This window comes from Oreochromis aureus, linkage group 13 (genome assembly GCF_013358895.1).
Source record: "Oreochromis aureus strain Israel breed Guangdong linkage group 13, ZZ_aureus, whole genome shotgun sequence".
NCBI classification, from domain to species: Eukaryota; Metazoa; Chordata; class Actinopteri; order Cichliformes; family Cichlidae; genus Oreochromis; species Oreochromis aureus.
The window spans coordinates 22,266,545-22,287,086 of NC_052954.1; the positions used below are offsets into that span (position 1 = coordinate 22,266,545).

General features: G+C 37.9%; 1 protein-coding gene across 1 annotated transcript; it reads left to right on the forward strand.

The window, feature by feature from the left end:
• The first annotated feature begins 2,550 nt into the window (after positions 1-2,550).
• On the forward strand, positions 2,551-20,089 carry LOC116322216 (carbohydrate sulfotransferase 15-like). Its single transcript, XM_031742233.2, has 8 exons — positions 2,551-2,854; positions 12,730-13,346; positions 14,012-14,351; positions 16,151-16,294; positions 17,017-17,173; positions 17,392-17,548; positions 18,930-19,077; positions 19,184-20,089. Exons 2-8 carry the CDS (start codon positions 12,882-12,884, stop codon positions 19,372-19,374), a joined length of 1,602 nt encoding a protein of 533 aa, XP_031598093.1. The 5' UTR covers positions 2,551-2,854; positions 12,730-12,881; the 3' UTR covers positions 19,375-20,089.
• The last annotated feature ends 453 nt before the right edge of the window (positions 20,090-20,542 follow it).

A 20,542-nucleotide genomic window follows, 5' to 3' on the forward strand; every position in this document is an offset into this window, starting at 1 on the left:
CTCGAGTATATGTTTTGATTCCCACTGCATCTTTTTTACATGTCTTTTAGTGTACATAGTGCAATTTGTACAAATTTCTCTTTATTGTTTTTATTATTATCGCATTTTTAGCAGAATTAGCATTTTTTGTTGTACTTTTAAAAATGTATTTATTTTTCTATTTTTCTGTTTTTCTAATATATTTCTCATTGACTTTTTCTTTCTGATCCTTGTGCTGATGTAACAAGCTAATTTCCCCAGTGTGGGATTAATAAATAAATATATCTATATCTATTTTTATGAATATAGTCATGGTGAAGATGACTATCTGAAGCTCAAACTAAGATACAGAATGGGGAAGAAAGGCGTCTTATTTGACTTCGAATGTTGCATGGCTATTGGTGCAGGATGTGCAGGTCTGAGTGTTTCAGAAATTGCTGATCTGCTGGGATTTTTCAGCACAACCATCTCTAAAGTTTACAGAGTTTGCAACTGTATGATGCTATCGTGTCACTATGGACAAAAATCTTTGAGGAATGTTTCCAGCACCTTTTTGAATCTTTGCAATTAAGAATAAAGCCAGTTCTTAATGCAAAAGCAGGTCTAACTCAGTACTAGCAACAAGCACCTAATAAGGATGTCCTATGCAGCTTCAAGTCCTCAAAGGCTGATGCCACATTTTTTTCAGCTCCTTAAATTCAAGCTTAAAGTCTCCACTTTAAACTCCCATTATTCACATACCAAAGAGTTAAATGTGTTTTGAAACACAGCTAAACAGCAAAAGTTGTGTCAGTGTCCAAAAACATGGTTGGATCTAACTGTGTAGATGTATGTGTCTGGACATGGATGTAATGTAAATGACAGCGCTGTTAGAGTGCAGTTAAATAACACTTTTGGGCTTTTTGTGTAATCAGAGAACAAGTGCTTGCTTCTTAACCAGTCGTTATGTAACATACACATCATGCTGAAAAAGTAAGAAAACATATACCACGATGTGTTATTAGTAACAAACACTGCAGCAAGATAAAAATGTGTCTCTGAGCTGGCAGCGCATTGGCACAGGTGCTCAGCTTACACACTCGTGCCTGTTCTCAGAATTGTAAAAAGTGGAAAACACTTCTGCGTGAGATAAAGAGACTGTGTGATAATCACTGAAATGCCTGTGGATTTTTTCACACAGCATCAAGAGATGGCAAAGTGTAAATTTCATAAGTGGTAATTTGTATAAATATGTGTCCTGTACTCTGTAAACAAAATGATGAATACCACCATCACACATTTGTGTGGACTTGGAGTTCACTTCAGTTTCAGCAGCTTGTGTTTTTGTCATTAGGCCCACTGACTCCTACTCATACAGAATGAGTCATGACAGCTAATGAAGGGAAAAAAAATCCCATTTATTTAAAAGAACATCATTTAAAGATTAGCAGCGGTGACCTTTCATGCGCATAACAGTTTTTCTGGTGATAAAATGTCCCAGATATAAGATATATCCTAGATGTTTCACAACCCTGAAAAAACCCTGATTGCATAACACTGTTCACACCAGCTATGAGAACAGCTTCTAAAAAGTTAGCAAAAACATTCAATAAAAGCTTGTGAATGTTGGACTTTTGAAGCTCACCTCCACTTTGTGTTTTGCATCACCATCTTTTCATCTTTGTTTCAAAGGGGTAAGCGCCCAGTAGAGATTAAATAGTAATACGCTTTATATCAAGGCTGGAGTGCTACTATGTATTCAAAGAGTCTGGCCTGTTCATGAAAGTAAAATCACAGGGACGCAGCCAATCTAGATTAAATGGAGCATTTAAAGGAAGTGCTGTATATGTTATGGAAAGCTCATGTTATTGAACTGTGAGGAGTTTCTTGAGGACTCTTGAGCAGTGTGAAATATTCACACTGAAATATTTAATTTAGTAAAATCTATGGTGCTAAACACTATAGATTAAAAAAAAAACAAAAAACAACTTTAGTTAACCAGGAAAAAAACAACTCTTGAGATGAAAAATCTCTTTTACAAGAGCGTCCCGGCCAAGAAGGACAGCAGTACGATCATAAGCTGCACAAATTAATAGCAGATACACGTCAGAATCCGCACACCAGTTAAATAAAGGCAATGAGTAAAAAAACACACACAAAACAACCAAAATCTATAAACGTGATGATCAATAAAGAATGAATACCTTAGTAATGTCTTGTCTAATACCAGAAACAAAGGTATTCATGCAAAAGATTTGCAGCCTGAATTAACCGGTCATTTAAAATGACCGTAAATTTACTAAGTGAGAGCAGTTCCTTAAGTCTTATTTGATTAAACTCTAGCTTTTATAATTAAACCATTAGACCGATAGATAATATCTCTGCATCCATAGTGGTCACCCTTTTAACTCACAAGGGTAGCTGAACTATCTTCTACTTTTTTTTTTTAAATCCCCTTCTCCCCAATCGACCAGCAGGAAAACGCCAATCTATTTTAGCTGATATCCTATCGGTTATATCACTCAGCACTTCGAAGAAGCTGAAACGTAGATAAGACTGAATCTGCTGCTGCTGCTGCTGGTGTTGGAGGTGGTGTTTCCTGCTACTTGCGTGCACCTCCCCTTTCTCTTCCACCTCCTCCTCTGTGATACGCGCAGGAGAGCTCAGTTGGATGGAGACTCCAGACTCCCGCGGTTCCTCGACGAAACCGAGCCGGCGTTTGTTATTAATGAAGACATCGTTCATACCTAGGATCAACTGGCTGTGCTGTTCTTTCCCCCCCACCTGACGCTTAATACAAATACCCGTCAAGTCGCTTTGATTACCTTAAGTGGTGGTCTCAGTGGCTCTTGAGCGGCTGCACAAGAGACTGGAATAAAACCGACTGAACTCCAGCGTGAGTATCGTTATCCACCGGGATAATCACAATAACAGGAAAAGTGACAGGAAAAGGATTTGGTCATATTGTTGGTATGATTTAAGAAGGTTCCCAAGCTGATTTATAGATTTTTAAAAAGTTTATTTTTCTTATACTAAAGCATAATTGCGTACTTTATTTAATTAATCCTTTCGATATATATGCAAGTAAACGACAAGGTAATATGGTCAGATAACCTGACAGCTTCTAATAGACATCTCCTCTGTGCAGTACCCCCATAGTCTACTGCACTGAAGTGTAACCTTAAAAAAGATATATGCCATAAGAGCACTGCATATGCTTTCTTTAACCCCCCCCTCCTCGCCCCCGAAATTGCTGGAATTTTGCCTTTGCAATGTTTAAAACTGACTAACCCCTTATCTCCATCACTGAACAGCTGCAGAACATCACAGTGTCATGTCTCTGGGGGTAAAAGACTTTTACCACCAGAGAGTTTATCACCGACTGAATCACAAACTGGGCTGTGTTATAGGGTTAACATAAACTGTGTACATGCTCTTAATGTCCTTGTCTTGTAATTATTATTCCGTTTATTATTACAAAGCAAAACCAGAAGGTTCTACGTCAACATCTGACTATCTGAGAGTTTCCCTGGCAAATTCCTTTCATTATAAGTCTTTATCTCATGTATCCACCAAACAAGATGCGAAGTTAATTGTACAATGTGTTCCCAGCTCATTGTTTTGTTTTTGTTTGGAGAGCTCATGTTGTGTGATATGTTTGTGCACTCCCTGTAGCTGTTTGACGTTAAGTTTCTCCTCTCAGTTGCACTCTATGCATGGGGCGCAGAGCAGAGGTCCTGACAGGCAGGTGACCTTTGGACAAACCTGCCTCTCTGGGCTCTCTGTGCAGCGTCGGAATATCTAAAGTTGTATTTTATTGTTAATTGGAAGGACAAAGCGTTAAATCTGAAAGTGAGTTAGGGAGAAGATAGATTTAGTGTGTTTTTGTAAAAGGTAGCACCTCTCCACACCTCATTACACCTCACACACCCAAACTAAACCACATTATGGCTGCTGCACCTATCCCTGCACTCTGTATGGTCTGCTAGGAAGGAAGGTTTTAGGTTGCCCCCCTGAAGTCGTGGAACAAATTTCTAGAGCTGCTAGGATGTCAATGCCATGCTTCTTTTGGCCAGCGTTAGAAGGCTTAGGTCATGCTAGAAGTATGAGAGGGGAGAGGAAAAGCGAGCGAGCGAGCTGTACCATATCAGATTGTTTAGACTGGACTCTAGGGGTCCACTTCAAATGGAAGAAAATGATTCTGTAACAGAACATTGGGAATGTGGGAGGACTGCGTGATACTAAAGTGTTTTGGCATCTTGGTATCTCAGAGCTTCTATTTCAAGAGTTGGCAGTTTTAACCTGTCATGACAACAAGCCTCAGTAATCCAAGATTGACTCTATTATTTCAGGCATGAAAGCTGGTTTTGAACGGATGCTTTAGTGTAGTCAAACCTTTATCTGCACCTGTCACTCTCTTGGCGTTGAGTAATTTTCCTGATGGATGATGTTTTTCACTCTAAGTTTTTTTTTCCATTTGTTGTTCTTTCTAGTTTGATTATCTGTTATGTGAACATCATACTTTATACAGATGTGCCAGAGAGATTTACACTTGGGTGGAGTTGATTTTTTTTCCTCTGTGTTTGAGTTGTTTTTTTAAAAAGTTTTTTTTTGACAATTGAAGCACAATTTTTAAGCGGGTAAAATTCATCAATTTAAGTTTTCCACCCTGAATGAATTCTAGTGCGTTTAAGGAACACAGTAGTCAAAGTATATAATTGTAGAAATAACGTTTGTTTTAAAGTAAATTGAGACACATTAACTAATATTTCCAACATTTCCTTCTTAGTTTTATGTTAAAGTTGCGCACTTTAGTATTTACCCATAAACAGCTTGAAAACAAAATAGAAATCTAATTATCCACATACTGGCTGTAGCCCTGAGTCAAGTCTGAGTCACTAGGCAAGACAAATATTTTCTGTAACATATGACAACATTATAATGTGATATTAGGCAGTGTTCCAAGTGAAGCAGACAAATAAGCGATTAGTCATTCTGAATATATAATAATTATTATTGACATTATAAACATGAATTAAAGTCAAAAGAGACAGATTTACGGGTTAATGATGAGTTCGAACTTTAAAGATATTAAGTCAAGTGAGTATGTGGACAGCTGTTGGCTCAAAAGCTTTCATAGAAATCAGGTTAGGTCAGTCAAGCTGCTGCATGTCTCGTATCCACACCATTTGCGTGCAAATGGGATTTGCATGGATGTTTTCATACCCAGTCAAAAACAGTTCAGTTGATAAAAGATCTATCAAACATTGCTGACAAGTTCTTTCTTCAACTGTTTTCTTTATTAGTATAGTGGGCAGCTGAAGGCGAAGTCACTCAAGAAGAGACGTGCCAGGTTCAAGGAGAAGACAAGGTGTCGGTTACTAACCAAAGCCTGAACAGAGAAATGAACAGAGTTTCTGCCTCTTCTATCCACTGATAGAGCAGGCTGTGCAACAGCAGTAATATTCAATGGGAAGAATACTTCAACACAGATTTAACTGTCTGGTTATACTGTTGTTATTCTTACTTGTAAGTTATTGCACAAGTTTACTATGGAGAAACTACTGGAAAAAAGTGGGTGCGGCAGACGATCTGACGTATATATGATAAATACCAAGGTTAGGCCTAATTAGTCAATCAAATGTCAGCAACTAAATGCATTTAAGCATGCAGATATGTCAAGTCAACCTCCTGAAGCTCGAAATCAAGCGTCAGAATGAGAAAGAAAAGTGATTTAAGTGATTTTGAACATTTTGTCACCGATGCCCACTCTTATTGTGTGTGGTGGGTCTTCCCACCTCTGGAGTTTCCATGTGCGCATATGGAAGGGTGGGGATGTCTAACAGAACAGAGGCATATGGCACAATATAAATTACGGCAGGTGGAAATAACAATCTTCTTTCGGCTGCAGTGATTCTGAGTGAATTACAGCAATTAACTCACGGTTAATGTTATGGAAGATTTAAAAGAAACAGCGCAGATTATCACTTTAAAACAGGAAATGCACATGAGAGTTTCCTGCGTTAAGGTTCCCTGTTTAATTGGTCCAGCTATGGCCTTTGTCATAATTACTGCAACAACTTTGCCACTCGAGCAAACACAGTGGCACAAAAGGCACTGTTTTTTTTTTAAATGAGAGAACAGTCACTGGGATGATGGATCGAGCACAGTGGCAGAGTGTGAATACTCAGTGGGTCCCTAAACACACCGCAATCTTGAACCTTTTGCTTTTTAGTTCTCTTATAGCCTCACTTGTTCTTTTTTGATCTATTGTACTTCCTGTAGGCTTTCTTTGCAAAGGCAAAGGGAGGATTTATAACCAGCATTTCACATGTGATCACTGCTGCTTCTCACAGCGTCACAGCTCACCCATGCTGACCCCAGGTCCTCAGATGTTTCCCTTCCATTTATTAAACAGTAGTGATGCAAATGTTCTCTGTTTTCTGTTGATATGACATTGGTTTTAAAGTCTTACTGAAGCAAATCATATGTTGATACTATAAATTCATATGCACGTAGATGTACATAGTGGCATGTATCCACAAATTTAACTGACCCTCTTGAGATCTGGACTCCAGATGTCAAGAATGTCTATATAACTTGTTTTCTAGTTAAGGTTTCTTTTTGACTGTACTAGTGGGTGTGGCTTATGATTCAGATTCCTGTAGAGACAAAATGAAAATCAACCAGTGGTTTTGGTTGTTGTTGTTGTTTTTTTTTAGTGGGAAGTAAAAAGGAAAGGGAGGCTTAGTCCGGCTCTATGAAGTAGATTAAGCCTGTTTCCTGAGATATTTGTGCTCTCGGGGTGCTTTTTCCTGCTGATTTTATTTGTAATCTCACTGTGAGGGCCTCTGAAAGGAGAAAAAAATATAGAGACATGAGTACCTCCCAGAAAAAAAAGTATTTGTTGTTTTCTTTCCTTTAAATTGCTTTAACTTTTTGATTTCTTTTTCATCCACATTGAGAAAGTTTTATTATTACCTCCGTTTGGAATCCAATCTGTCTTTGTTTGACTTCCCCATCAACAGGGAGACTTTCTTATTTCCTTTTGTGGCATCAGGTTTTCCTTGTACCTCCCTTTTCCTAGCGAGGGCATTCTGCCAAATCCCACTCACAGAATGCCCTGGATCACATCAGGATGTGTTTACACAGTTATAAACATTAAGACATGATTAAAACATGTTTCAGGAGAAGCGATAATATACGTGTATACTGAGTACTTACTCTTGGAAGTCCCCTCTCTGAATAATTTTCTGGTTACAGTGCATTCACTCAAAGGTGTTTTTCACATCGAGAGAACTCATATTTCATAGACTCATCATGTGAAATGTTATACAGAGCTGTGCTGCAGTTGCATAGCATAAAGCATTTTGTTCACTGGATGAACTCTGCGGAGATGCTTGTAATCATTGTGTCTAATTGCTATCGTTTTATCATGAACACTAGAGATAAAGAGCAAAACAGAAATTAAGAGTGTGAGGCATTGAGGCAGGTTCTAATGAGCGTGCCTTTGTGTAAGCATAAAAGCAGGAGGTGTACATACTGCAAACCTGTATGTGTGCAGGACTCATGCTCCCATGTATACATTTAACATCTCAAGCAAGATTTTCCGTTAGCAAATCAAACAGATGCATGACGAACCGCCTGATATCCAAAATATTATAAATGCAATCAAGCTTGAGTGCACCACCTTTCGCCTATGACTTTTTTTTTTTCGATCCAAAGAACAGAGGGAACACAAATAACATATGTGGAGTAGGCCTGTTGTTTGACAGTAGGAATTGTTCATATTTATCAGTGGAGTAGGTTGAATTCCAGATCTGGCACACATCTGTTAAATCTGTGCCGCTGGGGCTGATTAAAAATAATGAGCTCTTGTTGTTTGTCCATTTTACAGCCACAAGCTCTTGATAGGCTAAGCCACCACTAAACATATTGCCATTAAGAATCAGAGGACATTTTATTTTCACTGTAACACTTGTGAGTACACTCCAGACAGACGGAAAAGAAAGAAACCACTTTTACTATTTGTTGACCACAGCCATATCGACTGCATGGACTGGGATGGTTTCCTCTAGCCCCACCATAAGGTGGATTTTTTTTGCATTTTTACTGAAATGGGGTAACATCAGATTTAGTTTTACAAAACAGTGCTAACTTTGATTGTATGAGCAGAATTGAGGTGTGTGATTTACAAGAAAAATATTCCTATATTTAACTGCGACATGTTTGACCTAATCTTTGGCATTAAAGGGAAAAAAGAAAAGAAAAGAAATATGGCAAAAAAATTAAATGCTTTTCACATGATCGGGCTCAAGAAATCCCAGAAGATTTTATGGAAGTTTTCACATTAGCTCAAGGAAAATATTGACCCGAGGATGGGGTCAGAGGAATAACAGGTGTTAAAAATGGAGGAAGTTTTCTCTGTGAGTATTTGGTTGTTTGTGTATGTGTTTTAACGGTGGCACTTCCTTTCCTTAAAACATTTTAACATGACTCCTTGTGTTTGGCATTGGCCAATAGGAACTCACTAAAAACATTACCATTAATCTTTCAGGGTCAAGGAATGTGCACTGTAGGAAAACTCACATGTACGTGTTGCAATATGTTGATTTGGTCCAAAATGTGCGATGGACTGAACATCTGCATCTCATGTAAGATGATCCTGGATCAGCCCTCTTTTCTACCAGTTAGCATGGCCAAGTATTCTAAGGAGCCACTCTTGATGGTTGACTCCTTCCTGAGCAGAGAACCCTAGGATGTCCAAGCAGAAATGTGGGATCAAGTTCCTCTTCCCACAGCTGATATGTTGTAACGTGTATTTCATGTTCTGTTTTTAATCGTTTAAAAATGTTGTAATACAGGTGCATCCTGGCGGTCTCATGTATGCCATCTAGCTTAAAACTGAGGTTATATAGTATACAACTGCATGCGAATTCTATTCGGATTCATGATTCCAGATAGATTTATTGGCCAGAGGGTTCCAACTATAGGTGTTTCAGGTTTTAAAATATTTTGTTTATATGAGAAACAGATTTTATGAAGTCAACCTCTTGGACATAATTTTAGCTGTATAGCTCACATGGTAGAGGATTCTACTCTTAATCTCCGGGTTCAGGGTCTTTTCCCCATGTCGGAAAATCTTTAATCTTAAACAGTTCTGAACATTTAAGCCTAGTCACAGACCAAACGAAAAATCAAATGAAGATCACCACTGAAAAAGGTTTTTAGTCTAAGACAAGGCTTAATCCACGTCTGGGAAACTAAGCCTTAGTATTTAAGAGATGTTAAAAACCCGTTGCTTTAAGCCACGTTCACACTACACAGTATAGGCACAAAAAAGCCAGACTGAAAACGAGTGTTCATCATTAAAATTTATAGTTTTATCCACAGTCATGAATTATGAAATACTTAGACTAGCGTGACAGAAACTTCTTCCCTTCTCTCACTAAATTGAAAAGCAGACTGAAAGCAGCATAAAACAAAGGTAGTATCTGAATTGTCATCACTAAAAATTCAAAACAATAGTTGTGTGTTTAATAAAAACTCTATCTGATTTATTTGTATATTCTCTGTATGTTGTCCAAAGGACAATGGACAGTATATGACTGCATGAGCCATAAGCTTAGCTACTCCTACTTAAACTTCCTCTTGTGTTTACTTTGTGACTTTTGCCTGAGTGAGTGAGCTAAGGTGCTACGGTGCCAGAGTCATGGGTTGAATCTTTGTTGATGCAAGGCCCTTATGGTTTCCAATTTAAGGTGTAGATTCAAACCATTTGTCTTTAGATTTCATTTAAGTTGTCTGATGGTACTTCCCTTGTGTTTGCAAGCCAGAGTCTTTTTAATAACCCTCTAGTAATTAAAATGATGAGACTCTTAATTCTAGAGGCTAGAAGTTCAACCCTGTGAGTGGTGAAGAGATTTCATCCAACTTTCTGTTCATCAACATCAGGGAGTTGCTTAAAGCCACATAGGCACAAAAGGACCTGAAAAATGTAGACCTACAGAAAGAAAAGAAAATCTGTTGCAGTAATCATTCTGACTTTGATATTCTTGCACAGCCATCTTAACATTTTGTATGCTTAGGACAGCAAAGGCTTCTAACTCAATGATAAATGCAGGTTTTTATTTTGGTTTATCAGGATTTTTATGGTAGGGTTTCACCTCAGCCAATCCCACGTGGTGTTTATTGCTTCTCGTCGTTGATTGATTTTGAGACCAAAGAATCTAAAGACCGTCTTTCCTGCACGTTCTCACGCTGTTTTTCTCATCACTGCTGCTTCAGTCCTCCACTCTGTGCTTTACCCTTGACTTTCACTGTCCTCTTTATGCTCTGTCACATTTCCAAATCCCTCTCTTCTCCCACACTTTGAAATTTGCCCGAACCAGACATAAATCTTTAATGGTGATAAATAGATAAATAGATACAGAGAACAGAAAAAATCACAATTACCTGGGTTTGTAGAAATAAAACATGAAGAAACAGAAAAAGGGGAAAGGAATAATTTATTAATATGATTATGGATCATTAAAAAGAATGAAAAAGCTTGTATATATGTGAATATATGGTGTATAAGAAATAAAGATTAGTATCACACACAGCCATGTTTACTCAGAATATGAACTGTTAATTATGATATGTATTACACCTTCTTTATCCACTGATATTTCACTAAATGATCCCTCACAACTCTAGTTGGATCAAAAATAAGTTCAGTCTCTGCAGCTACCCACGCAGGCTTGCAAATATCGACATGCATTCCTGATAAGTCTGCTAGGGCTCAGATTGGTCCCATTATGAAATCTGCAAGTCTGTGGGAATTGTTTAGGATTTTTGAAGCTCCATGTGCACATATTTATCAAATGTGCTGCAGACCTTGCGTGAGTACTACACAATTTACATCAGTGTTGCAGAGTGACAAGTGAAAGGCTATAAACATTAAACAGATGTGCATCTATTGCGGTAACACTGAATCACAGTAGGATTTTCAGAAAATTCCTTGATGTTAAGCTACAGAAAGAGTAAATTTTAGGTTTTACATAATGTAACTTGATATGATCACTCGTTAGACTCTCTGGTTTTGAAAGCAGTGCAGCCATGTTTATAATCCAGACTTCAATTAAAATTTGTTTGAGGTAATTCCGAAGGCACGAGTATAAAATCATCCTAGTGAAATTAGTAAATTGAGTCTCATTTGGGGTATGCCGGTACGCACACAGTCCACTTTGTTAGAACTACTCAACTGCTTGTTACGCATTCTTATCAGCTAACCAGGTGTCAACAACTCAGTGTATTTAGGCACGTAGACATGTGTGGATGACCTCCTGAAGCCCACACTGGGTGCCACTTAGAAAGCTGAGGCTACAATTCACCCAGACTCACCAAAACTGGACAATAAAAGTCTGGAAAAATGTTGCTTGGTCTGATAAGTCTTGATTTCCTCTGTGACATTTGGTTGGTAGGGTCAAAATCAAGTGTTCAGGCTTCTGGTGGTGGTGTTTTAATTGTGTGGAGCATATTTTCTTGGCACACTATAGGCCACAAGGTACCCATCTCATCTATGCCATGTCACAAACCTCAAAACAGAGCAGATTTTTTCTGTCTGTATTCAGACAGCAGTACCTTGTGAACGCCTTGTAACCCCGGTCTTCTCTTCTTTCCAGAACTGCTTGAATTTTTTCTCTATCACAAACTGTAATGGAGTTATAGTCATTTAGTGCTTTTAAAATAGGCCCACCGGCAGGCCCATGGGAAATAAAGGGTTAATCTGGCTTCAGTATCAGACGAAGTAGGTTACAGGAGAAACCTGCCCTCAAGATAATATGACAGACTTCCAGTAACTTGTTAGTGCGCAATAAGCAAACGGTCATGAGCAGGTGGGACTTTCTCTTTCACTTGAAGTCATTTAATTACTGGAACTGTTTGTTTGGTTGAAGGACTGAAACACTGACGCATAATCACGTTTCACCATAACGGATTTTGTGAACGGGCTGAGTCCAGTATCGCTAGCGTGGTTGCATTTTAACAGACCCGTTTCCATAGTAAGGAAAAAGAAGTTGATATCCATTAGAACTGGTGCAGGATTTCATTCCCTGCTCCAGTGGGATTGTTAAGTCAACAACAAAAGATAAATAATTGTAACTGGCTGAGGACATGTCAGAGTAAAAGGTCTTTTAATAATGTTTTACACTTTAGTGCTGGGATTTTTTTTTCAGCACAGCATTCTTGAAATAATAATGCCTACTTTCTTATTATTCATGTGGTGGGAAAAGAAAACAGTGTGTGCACTGTTTGGCCACCTGTATCAATACCTAATGTGGTTTTCTCTGTAAAAATGAGTTAATCTTGAAAATAACATTCATAGGTTACAAAAATAAAGCTCAGAGTGGGCTTTTAGCTCGAAGAGAGTAATCGTGTGTTTTTAGTTTTGAATTACAGAGCTACCATTATTCTGACCTTGAAATTCTTCTAGAAGAGCTTGCTTTTGCATGTGCTTTATACCCCCAATCATCAAGCCGGAGATCTCCATATAGCAGACCACACACATGCAGCAGCTCACCTCAAACATTTTAGAGGTGACTCCTATTACAGAATGGAGAATAGGATGAATTTCACATACTGGTGTGTGAGAGTGGCAATAATGACCCCAGTGCTAAAAATGTTCACATAACTTTTAGTTTGGGTGACACTCCAGAACTTCAAAGGAAAGTACACTGCACTTTGATCGAAAAGACGTGTTGTGTTTTAACAACTGTTTCTGCTTTACAGGAGGCCACATTGAAGACACATGTAGGAAAAATGAAGACAAGTGATGACCTGCAGCTTAATTTCACTAAATTCTTATGGGTAAAACTAAGCTTTTTTTAGAGAGTAATTTCCTTGCTTCTATTTCTACATGCCTGCTGTGATTCTTGGTCAGTATGTCACTATCAGACTGCAAAAATGGGAGCAACACTCCAATTTTCCACAACCACCTTCACAGCTTGCACATTGCTGAAAACTATGCAAAACGGCCCGTCCGGACGTTTTTGGACTTCAGGGACACAAATGTGGCTAAAAATCTGGACATCAAACATGTTCCTATGCTTTTTTTCAAGAACCTACAGCGCATCTCGAAAATCAAAGTGGTTAGCTTCCTCCTGGGCTTAACATTGACATTTTTCATTATGGCTTCTTATGTCCTAATGTGGGATAAGAAAGGACCTTTGTTCACTCCGTCACTATATCAGCTCAGACCTGCAGCCATCCCAACCAGCACAACAGCAACGAGAGCTTCTTCTAAAAAATCCCCAATAAATGTGAAAGTGCTTGTAAAGCTCATCAAACAGGAATACACACCCAGGAAAGTGCCTGATGAGAAGGATGTCATTGCAACAGACTCTCAAGTAAGTTTGCTGCAGATTTTTACAACAAGAGCTGTCACTGTAAATGTTTCAGACTATTGTCACAAACAGAGACAACGTATAAGTGATAACTGAATGTATTTGTTAAGTGTTTTTTTATTTGTTGGCAAAAGTGAATTATAGGTGTCAGTTAAGTTACAAGCACCTTACAGTCAACCCTGCAGTAAATGCCTATTTGGTGAAGCTCATAATGACAGGTGTTTGCTAAGAATGGTTTCACACAGCATTGCTAAGGGCCTATGGACCACTTTTACTATGTGCTTTTGCAGATGTCCTGCGTTTAGCGTGTCATCATACATTTCCACATTACAGTGCGTAATTTTGCAGTATTTATGCAGAGAGCATCATCAGTTGTGGCTGTTGAGATGTACAGTTATTACTACCATTACAAATGAGTCATTAGGAGCAACAGTTAGTGGGAAGTTTGTGTCAAACATTTGGAAACCCAACAGAATTTTTCCACGCGGCCATAAATTCTTTACTGGCTATCAACAACTTGTAAACACTGGTGTGCAAAATTGGGACATAACTAACAGATGCAGATACTGAACTATACAGATGACAGGTTTTTGCTAAAACAGCATCATACAAAAATGACAGATTAGTGTGTGTTTTGGGTTTTCTGATTGTTTTCTCTTCCTCTCCAGCTTTTTTCAGTGATTCCTCGCCATTTCTTGCCTGGTATCAAGAGCCCTTGCTGGTACGAGGAGTTTTCCAGTAAACCTGGCAATGACCTATACAGGAGGAACCTCTTCAAACTGCGCTCAAAGTCCTTCAAGACTGTGTGTGACCGTCTGAGGGCCAATTTCCACCAGCATTTATACCACAAAGATGGGAAGGACTTTCGTCTGCGGTGCCTGCCATACTTCTACATTATTGGTCAACCAAAGTGTGGCACGACTGACTTGTTTCACAGAATGCTACTTCATCCAGAAGTCAAATTCAACATAATGAAAGAGCCACACTGGTGGACCAGGAAACGGTTTGGTAAGTCATCAGGAAATGGATGTCATTTTGGACTTGTTTTTGTAATTCTCATAAGTTTAGGTAATAGTTTAATCGATCATTGTGACAGATAATTTGATGTAGATAAAGCACGAGCAGATGGTACTAAATCAACTGGTTTAAAGTGACTAAGAAGTGAAGCCTTAGTGAGAGTTTATGTGAAAAACTGACCTGAACTCACTCAGTCAGATCAGAAAATAAAATGTCCACAAAGTGTCAGATTATTCCCATGGAGAGTAGAGGCCATTTATCCCGTCTGCTGCACACGCTACCCAGGCAGAAACCTTTCTTCATCCAAAACTAGAATATTTCCTCTGGCAATAACTAGTCTGACACATACAACCTCACATTCTGTGCTGCATTAGAGAAAGGGCAACTGTGGACAGTATCCCGACATATAATCATAGCATTGTCCCAAGTTCGTGTGTGGACATAGGTTCTGAACTCATTCAGGGGCATTTACCAGAATTTTTCACTTCTTCTGTTTCTTATGTATAACCCAAAAATGAGTGTGCAGAGTTTTTATAGTGGTTGTGCAGATCCTTGTGTGCGTCATCTTAAGATTCCAAACTTTAGGGAGCAAAACAAGTTTAGCTTGTACAACAACTAAACATGAGTTCATCACTTACCTGGAACATGACAAACAAGATGACACATTCATCACTGACCTTCACTGGAACCTCAGAAAAAAATGTCAGGCTCAAAAAAGAGTTTACAAACCATACAAAAATGTTGCTGTAGCTAATGTTACATAAAAATAATAATATTCAATAGTTTGTTTTAGTTACGTCATTTTCCCCAGTAGCACTAACAGCTATATTAATGGATGGAAGAAGTGATGTCTGCTTCGGTGAGGCTGTAGTGTGCTCTGAATGGAAGAATTTTATTTAGGGAAGTTCTTTGCCCTGAACAGAGAGCAGGGTGTACTGTTTACTGAATGTACAGCATGGAAAGTTACACAACTCTTAACTGCAGAAAGTAACTTCCTGAAGCTATGAGGTCACTGCGAGGTTAGAAAGGCAACCAGTGGAGACCGCAGGAAGTCATGGTCACGGCACATGTTCCAGCAACCGCATCCACAGTCCACATTTTACACAACTGTCTGTGATTAAACAAACAAATAGTGACTTTACGAATATGAAGAGCAGCTTTAAGGAAAATGAAAAATGGGTGATGTGTTCGCTGTCACTTTACCTTTTATGCTTCCTACGCTGTCTGTTTTCACCTGATTGAACTTATGCTCATTCACATTCTTGCAGTATTAAAAAAGTACACATTTTTTCCTTTAATGGGGCCAGCATCTGTATAAACTCTATCACTAAAAGTACTTTTTGAGTCTACAAATAAAAGTCTTGTTAGTCTTACTGAATTAGTTGCAATATGCAGTGATTTTGTTGTCAGTGTTTGGCTGTTTTTCAATGAGACAAATACAATTGAAGGGGAAAGTATCAATTGGATTTTTCCTTCTTCTATACAGTAAAATACATAATAAATAAAATGGAGCTTTTAAATGTTTTTAGGAAAATAATCTTGTAGTGTGTGTCTGTATAAAGTCACCATTATTTGCTGATTGTATGTTATGTAAATGTAGCTAGTGTGCAAAATGGAGTCAAATTATTAGCTTATTCATACACAGAATAAAAAAAGTTCTGTTTCAGAGTCCAGAGTTTGTTTGTCCTGCCAGGGTTAAAGTGTACACACTTCACTCTCTTAATTTAATTACAAAGCAGTCTAAAAAGGAATACATCATAAGTGATGTTTTGGTGTAAATGGGGTTGCAGGTTATATCCGTTTCAAAGATGGCTTCCAGGAAAGTTTTCCTGTGGAAGATTACCTGGATCTGTTTGACTTGGCAGCCCACAACATCCAAGAAGGAATCACTGGAAATTCATCTGGACACCACCGTGCACTCCAGCTCATAACAGGTGAACACATGTGAAAGTGTTTGTGTGTGCAAGTGGTTATGATCTATTGTTAGTGTCACTGTGCATCAAATGGAAGAATGTCTTGGCTTTTTACTTCTCATTTTGTATCTTCTGAGGGGCTTTCAGCAGCCAAACAACTGTATCCTGACCATAATTCAATTGAGTTTTTTTTTCTCTTCTTTTTCCTTTAGCGTCAGGCCTTGATCATTTTCAGCAAGTGGCTCTCATCTCAGAGGCACTACAGTGCTCAAGAGAAGAGCTGGAACGACACAATGTCGGCATTATTCATGATATATATTTTTGCAATGAAGAACAGATAGCTCAGTGTATTTATAAGTGTACACAGAAAGCCAAATGACTTTGGGCTCTGTCACGAGAACATTTCTTGCAGGTCATTCTGTTGCATGTTGAGATTCGAAATGGAACTGGTTTCAAACCTGGTAGTGAGAGACAGCAGGACTACCAGCATCTATTTTACTCACACACATTTCCACATTTTTACATGTAAAAAGATAAAACTGTACCCTTGCAAAGTAGCTCAAGCATATGCATTTACTGTATCAGGCTGCTGTTCCCAGTTAAATAGTGACTGCAAAATCTTTTTCACAGTTTTGCTTAATATGAATCTTCTCTGTGCTATATTCTACCCAAAGGACTGCGCAACTGTATTAAATCAACTGCTGTTACCCAGAATGATACTGAGACTGTCACTGTCTTGTCAGGTGAAGCCAGTGCATCCACTATGTGGGACAATCAAGCCTGGAGCTATCTCCATGCAGACAAGGAGGAGACGGAGCCCCCCTTCCTGGCCCAGGACTTTATCCATGCAGTCCAACCCGATGCCAAAATTATCATAATGCTCAGAGATCCAGTAGAGAGGTAGAAAGAATTTCTTCCCCACATCCATCTGTGTAGACATAGACTTGAATTTCTGTAGATAAACAATTTCTAACACTTCTGATTGCTTCTATAGGACTCCCCTATGCTTTTTCATTGTTGCAGAACATATTTGTTTTCAATCAAAATTCCCACTGCACAAATTGTGCAAAATGTGCTTTCTTGCTTCCAGTTGATTTATTGTTTCACTTTGTTTCCAGGCTCTATTCTGACTACTTGTATTTTAAGACGGCCAACAAGTCTGCAGAGGACTTTCATCAGAAGGTCATAGAGTCTGTGCAGTTGTTTCAGTCCTGTGTCTCTGAATGGTCACTACGTTCCTGCACCTACAACACCAGCCTCTTCAACAACATGCCAGTGAGCTAAAATTATTTTCTCATTTTTAAGAATATTAGGAGCCTTTTATAAGCATTTTCAATGATGAAACATTTGTACTTTGAGAATCCACCTGACATTGTAAATGGATGTTGCTGTGCTGAAGTGAAGCAAACAACTATCATGCAGAACTCTCTTGGGAATAAGCTGAGTTATGAGCTCTGGCTGTTGGTCACTTTTTATGATAACATGCAGATGACAACACTGTTATCTTGGAAGATTTAATACAGTCAAAGCCAGTTCATCCTGAAAACACTGTGAGCCAAAGAATTTGTCTCTAACAGCAAGTTTAGAAAAACAAACTTAATCCTTTATTTACACGACTCTTCTCTTACGAAAGAGAAGATGACTAGGGTTTGTGGCACTCTATTTGACCAGTATCACAGCTACAATAGGTGATGTTGTATAGTGGCACCCTCTGGAGGAGTCATAGTGTCTGTGCATTTAGATTAAATATTATACTGTCTTGCTTCCTGTTATTATTTAGGTTCAAGAAGAAAATTATACTAAATAATCACTATAACTGAATCCATGCATGTGGGTCACATTAGTTTACTTGCTGTTAATATCTAATTTATTTTTCCATATTGTCAAAGTAAGTGGTAGTAAGTAATTCGTCTGTGTTTGACACCAGTTGTTATGGTTTTGAGAAATATTGAGACTTTTGATCCACTTTGCCACATCTGTATAAAATCAAAGACGTTTCCATGCAACATTTCTGTGAAAGAAGGAGACATTCTTAAGAGCTCTCTGAAACAGTAGTTAATGATTAATCATCCGTTTATTAATGTAAAATAGACTATTTACACATTCTAAGAGATCTATATGTCAAAATTTGGTATAATCATAGAAATCATACTGTAAAGGTATCAAACAGTATGTAATAGACTAAAATGAGCAGTTTAAAGTGGTCAAGATCAGGGCTTGATATACTACTACTATGTCAATAATGTAGTATATTAGTAAATCCCATGACAAAGGAAAAAACCCAAAAACAACTTTTACGCTACTGTGTGTGCATTTTTTCACTTAAGCATCATAATTTTAACTGATGGTTTAAACAGTTAGAAATAAAATACTTTTATCATATAAAAAGCTCAACTGTTTTTTAAATAATGTATTTGGTGTTTTTTTTTTTTTTTTTAGATATCTACAGGAAGACTCAAATTTAAACTTAAAACTTTCAATTAATTAGTTGATAATAAGAAAAAAATAAAAGCAAGAACAGTTGTGCCCCTTTAATTTCAATGACTTTAGATCAACAGGTCATATTCGGATTTTATTTTTGGCCTTTGTAACAGCAGCTGGCCCACCACAGCAGATTTGTCATGTTGATTTGTTGTTTTTTTTCTTTGTCCCACAGGTGAGATTAAATCTGGGGATGTACATTGTCTTCTTACTGGACTGGCTGAGTGTTTTCAGTAAAGAACAAATCCTAGTTCTTCGACTGGAGGACTATGCAGCGAACCTCAAAGAGACAATCCAAAAAGTTTTTGATTTTCTGAGTGTAGGTAAGTGTCCAAAAAGCTACAAAAACATCAGAGTGACTTTCTCTTTGTAAGGGAAATAAAATACATTTTCGCTGGTTGATTATGCATTGTTTTACTTTTCCTGTAGGTCCTCTGTCACAGCAGGTGGAGGCAGCACTGACCAAACAGCCTATGTCTAATACTCGGCGGGAGGAAGACCGGAGTCTTGGTCCAATGCTTCCGGCTACCAGAAACATCCTCAGGAAATTTCACCAGCCTTTCAACCGTAAACTGGCCAGTCTGCTGGACAACAAAGCCTTTCTCTGGAATAACTCCTGAAGGAGCACAAGCACTGATAAAATGAGGATAGATGTGAATGAACAATCAGAGCAAACAGCTAAAAACAGGAATGTTTGTTATGAAGAAATGAATGTGTATGAGGTCTATATCAGATGTATGGGTCTTGTTTGAGATATTTATGTGCTTTTGGAATATTGTGAGCCTTCGAGATAAGATAATAATAAAAATAATTGAATTTGTTTTTTGATTTTGTAAATTGTGGCTTTGATGCACTGTTACAATAATAACCAATACATTAATCTACACTGAATTAAGCTTTCTCTTCTTTTAGGCCTCAAAATGCTTTTATTGAATATCATAGGGTCATGGTACTGCTATTTTATATAAAGAAACATACCTGTCCTAGTATTGTGTTTTCTCTTTCAAATATTGTTTGCAAAGATAAATGGAAAATAATTTACCCCTGTAACAATACAATTTATGAATAATCCTCAAATGAAATGGATGTTTATAATTATAAAGACTACTGTGTACTTTGACAGCACTGGTCTGTGCTGGTCAGAAGGTCCAGCAGGTCTGGAGAAAGTCAGGGTTGATATTTCATTACTTGAAAGTGAATCTCTTAAACCTTAAGCCGTGATAAAAATGCAAATTCAAATTATAATTACAAATACAACACTTTGAATCAACTTCGGATATTTCTGCTTCATTTTTCATGAAATAAAAAGGGAAGAGGCCTCACCTGGCTATTAAACTGCTTGCCAGTCATTTGTCTAATTACTTTTGAGCCTCTGAAAATGGGGGACAGTTTATAAAACTAAACAATTAATGCAACATGTTTGTAAAACACCTTGTATTCAATCCCATCTTGATTATTTCATTTAAATCCATTGTGGTGGTATGCAGAGACAAAACTACAATAATTTGTCTTCGTCCAACAATTTATGGACCTAACTGTAGAACTAAACATTAGTATAAAATAGATGGCTGCTATGTGGGATAATGAATTAAAGTAACAAAACAGTGCTGGGAATAACTACACATCATGTCATTCAATGTGGCCACAAAATCTCAACAAACACTTACCCTATAAACATGACTCTTGGGTTTGAAATTTTTTTGTCAGAGTAAATATATACACATAGATTCAGAGTCAAACCAACTTTGGGGGAAATAAAAGGGCAAATGAGGATGGTAAATAGTTAAA

What these genes read in the sequence shown, in the direction of transcription:
- LOC116322216 (XM_031742233.2), top strand. Translation starts at nt 12,882, where the DNA reads ATGTCACTATCAGACTGCAAAAATGGGAGCAACACTCCAATTTTCCAC. An exon ending in TCATTGCAACAGACTCTCAA is followed by an intron (nt 13,347 to 14,011) that starts GTAAGTTTGCTG and finishes CTTCCTCTCCAG; the next exon opens with CTTTTTTCAGTGATTCCTCG. An exon ending in CTCAGAGATCCAGTAGAGAG is followed by an intron (nt 17,174 to 17,391) that starts GTAGAAAGAATT and finishes CTTTGTTTCCAG; the next exon opens with GCTCTATTCTGACTACTTGT.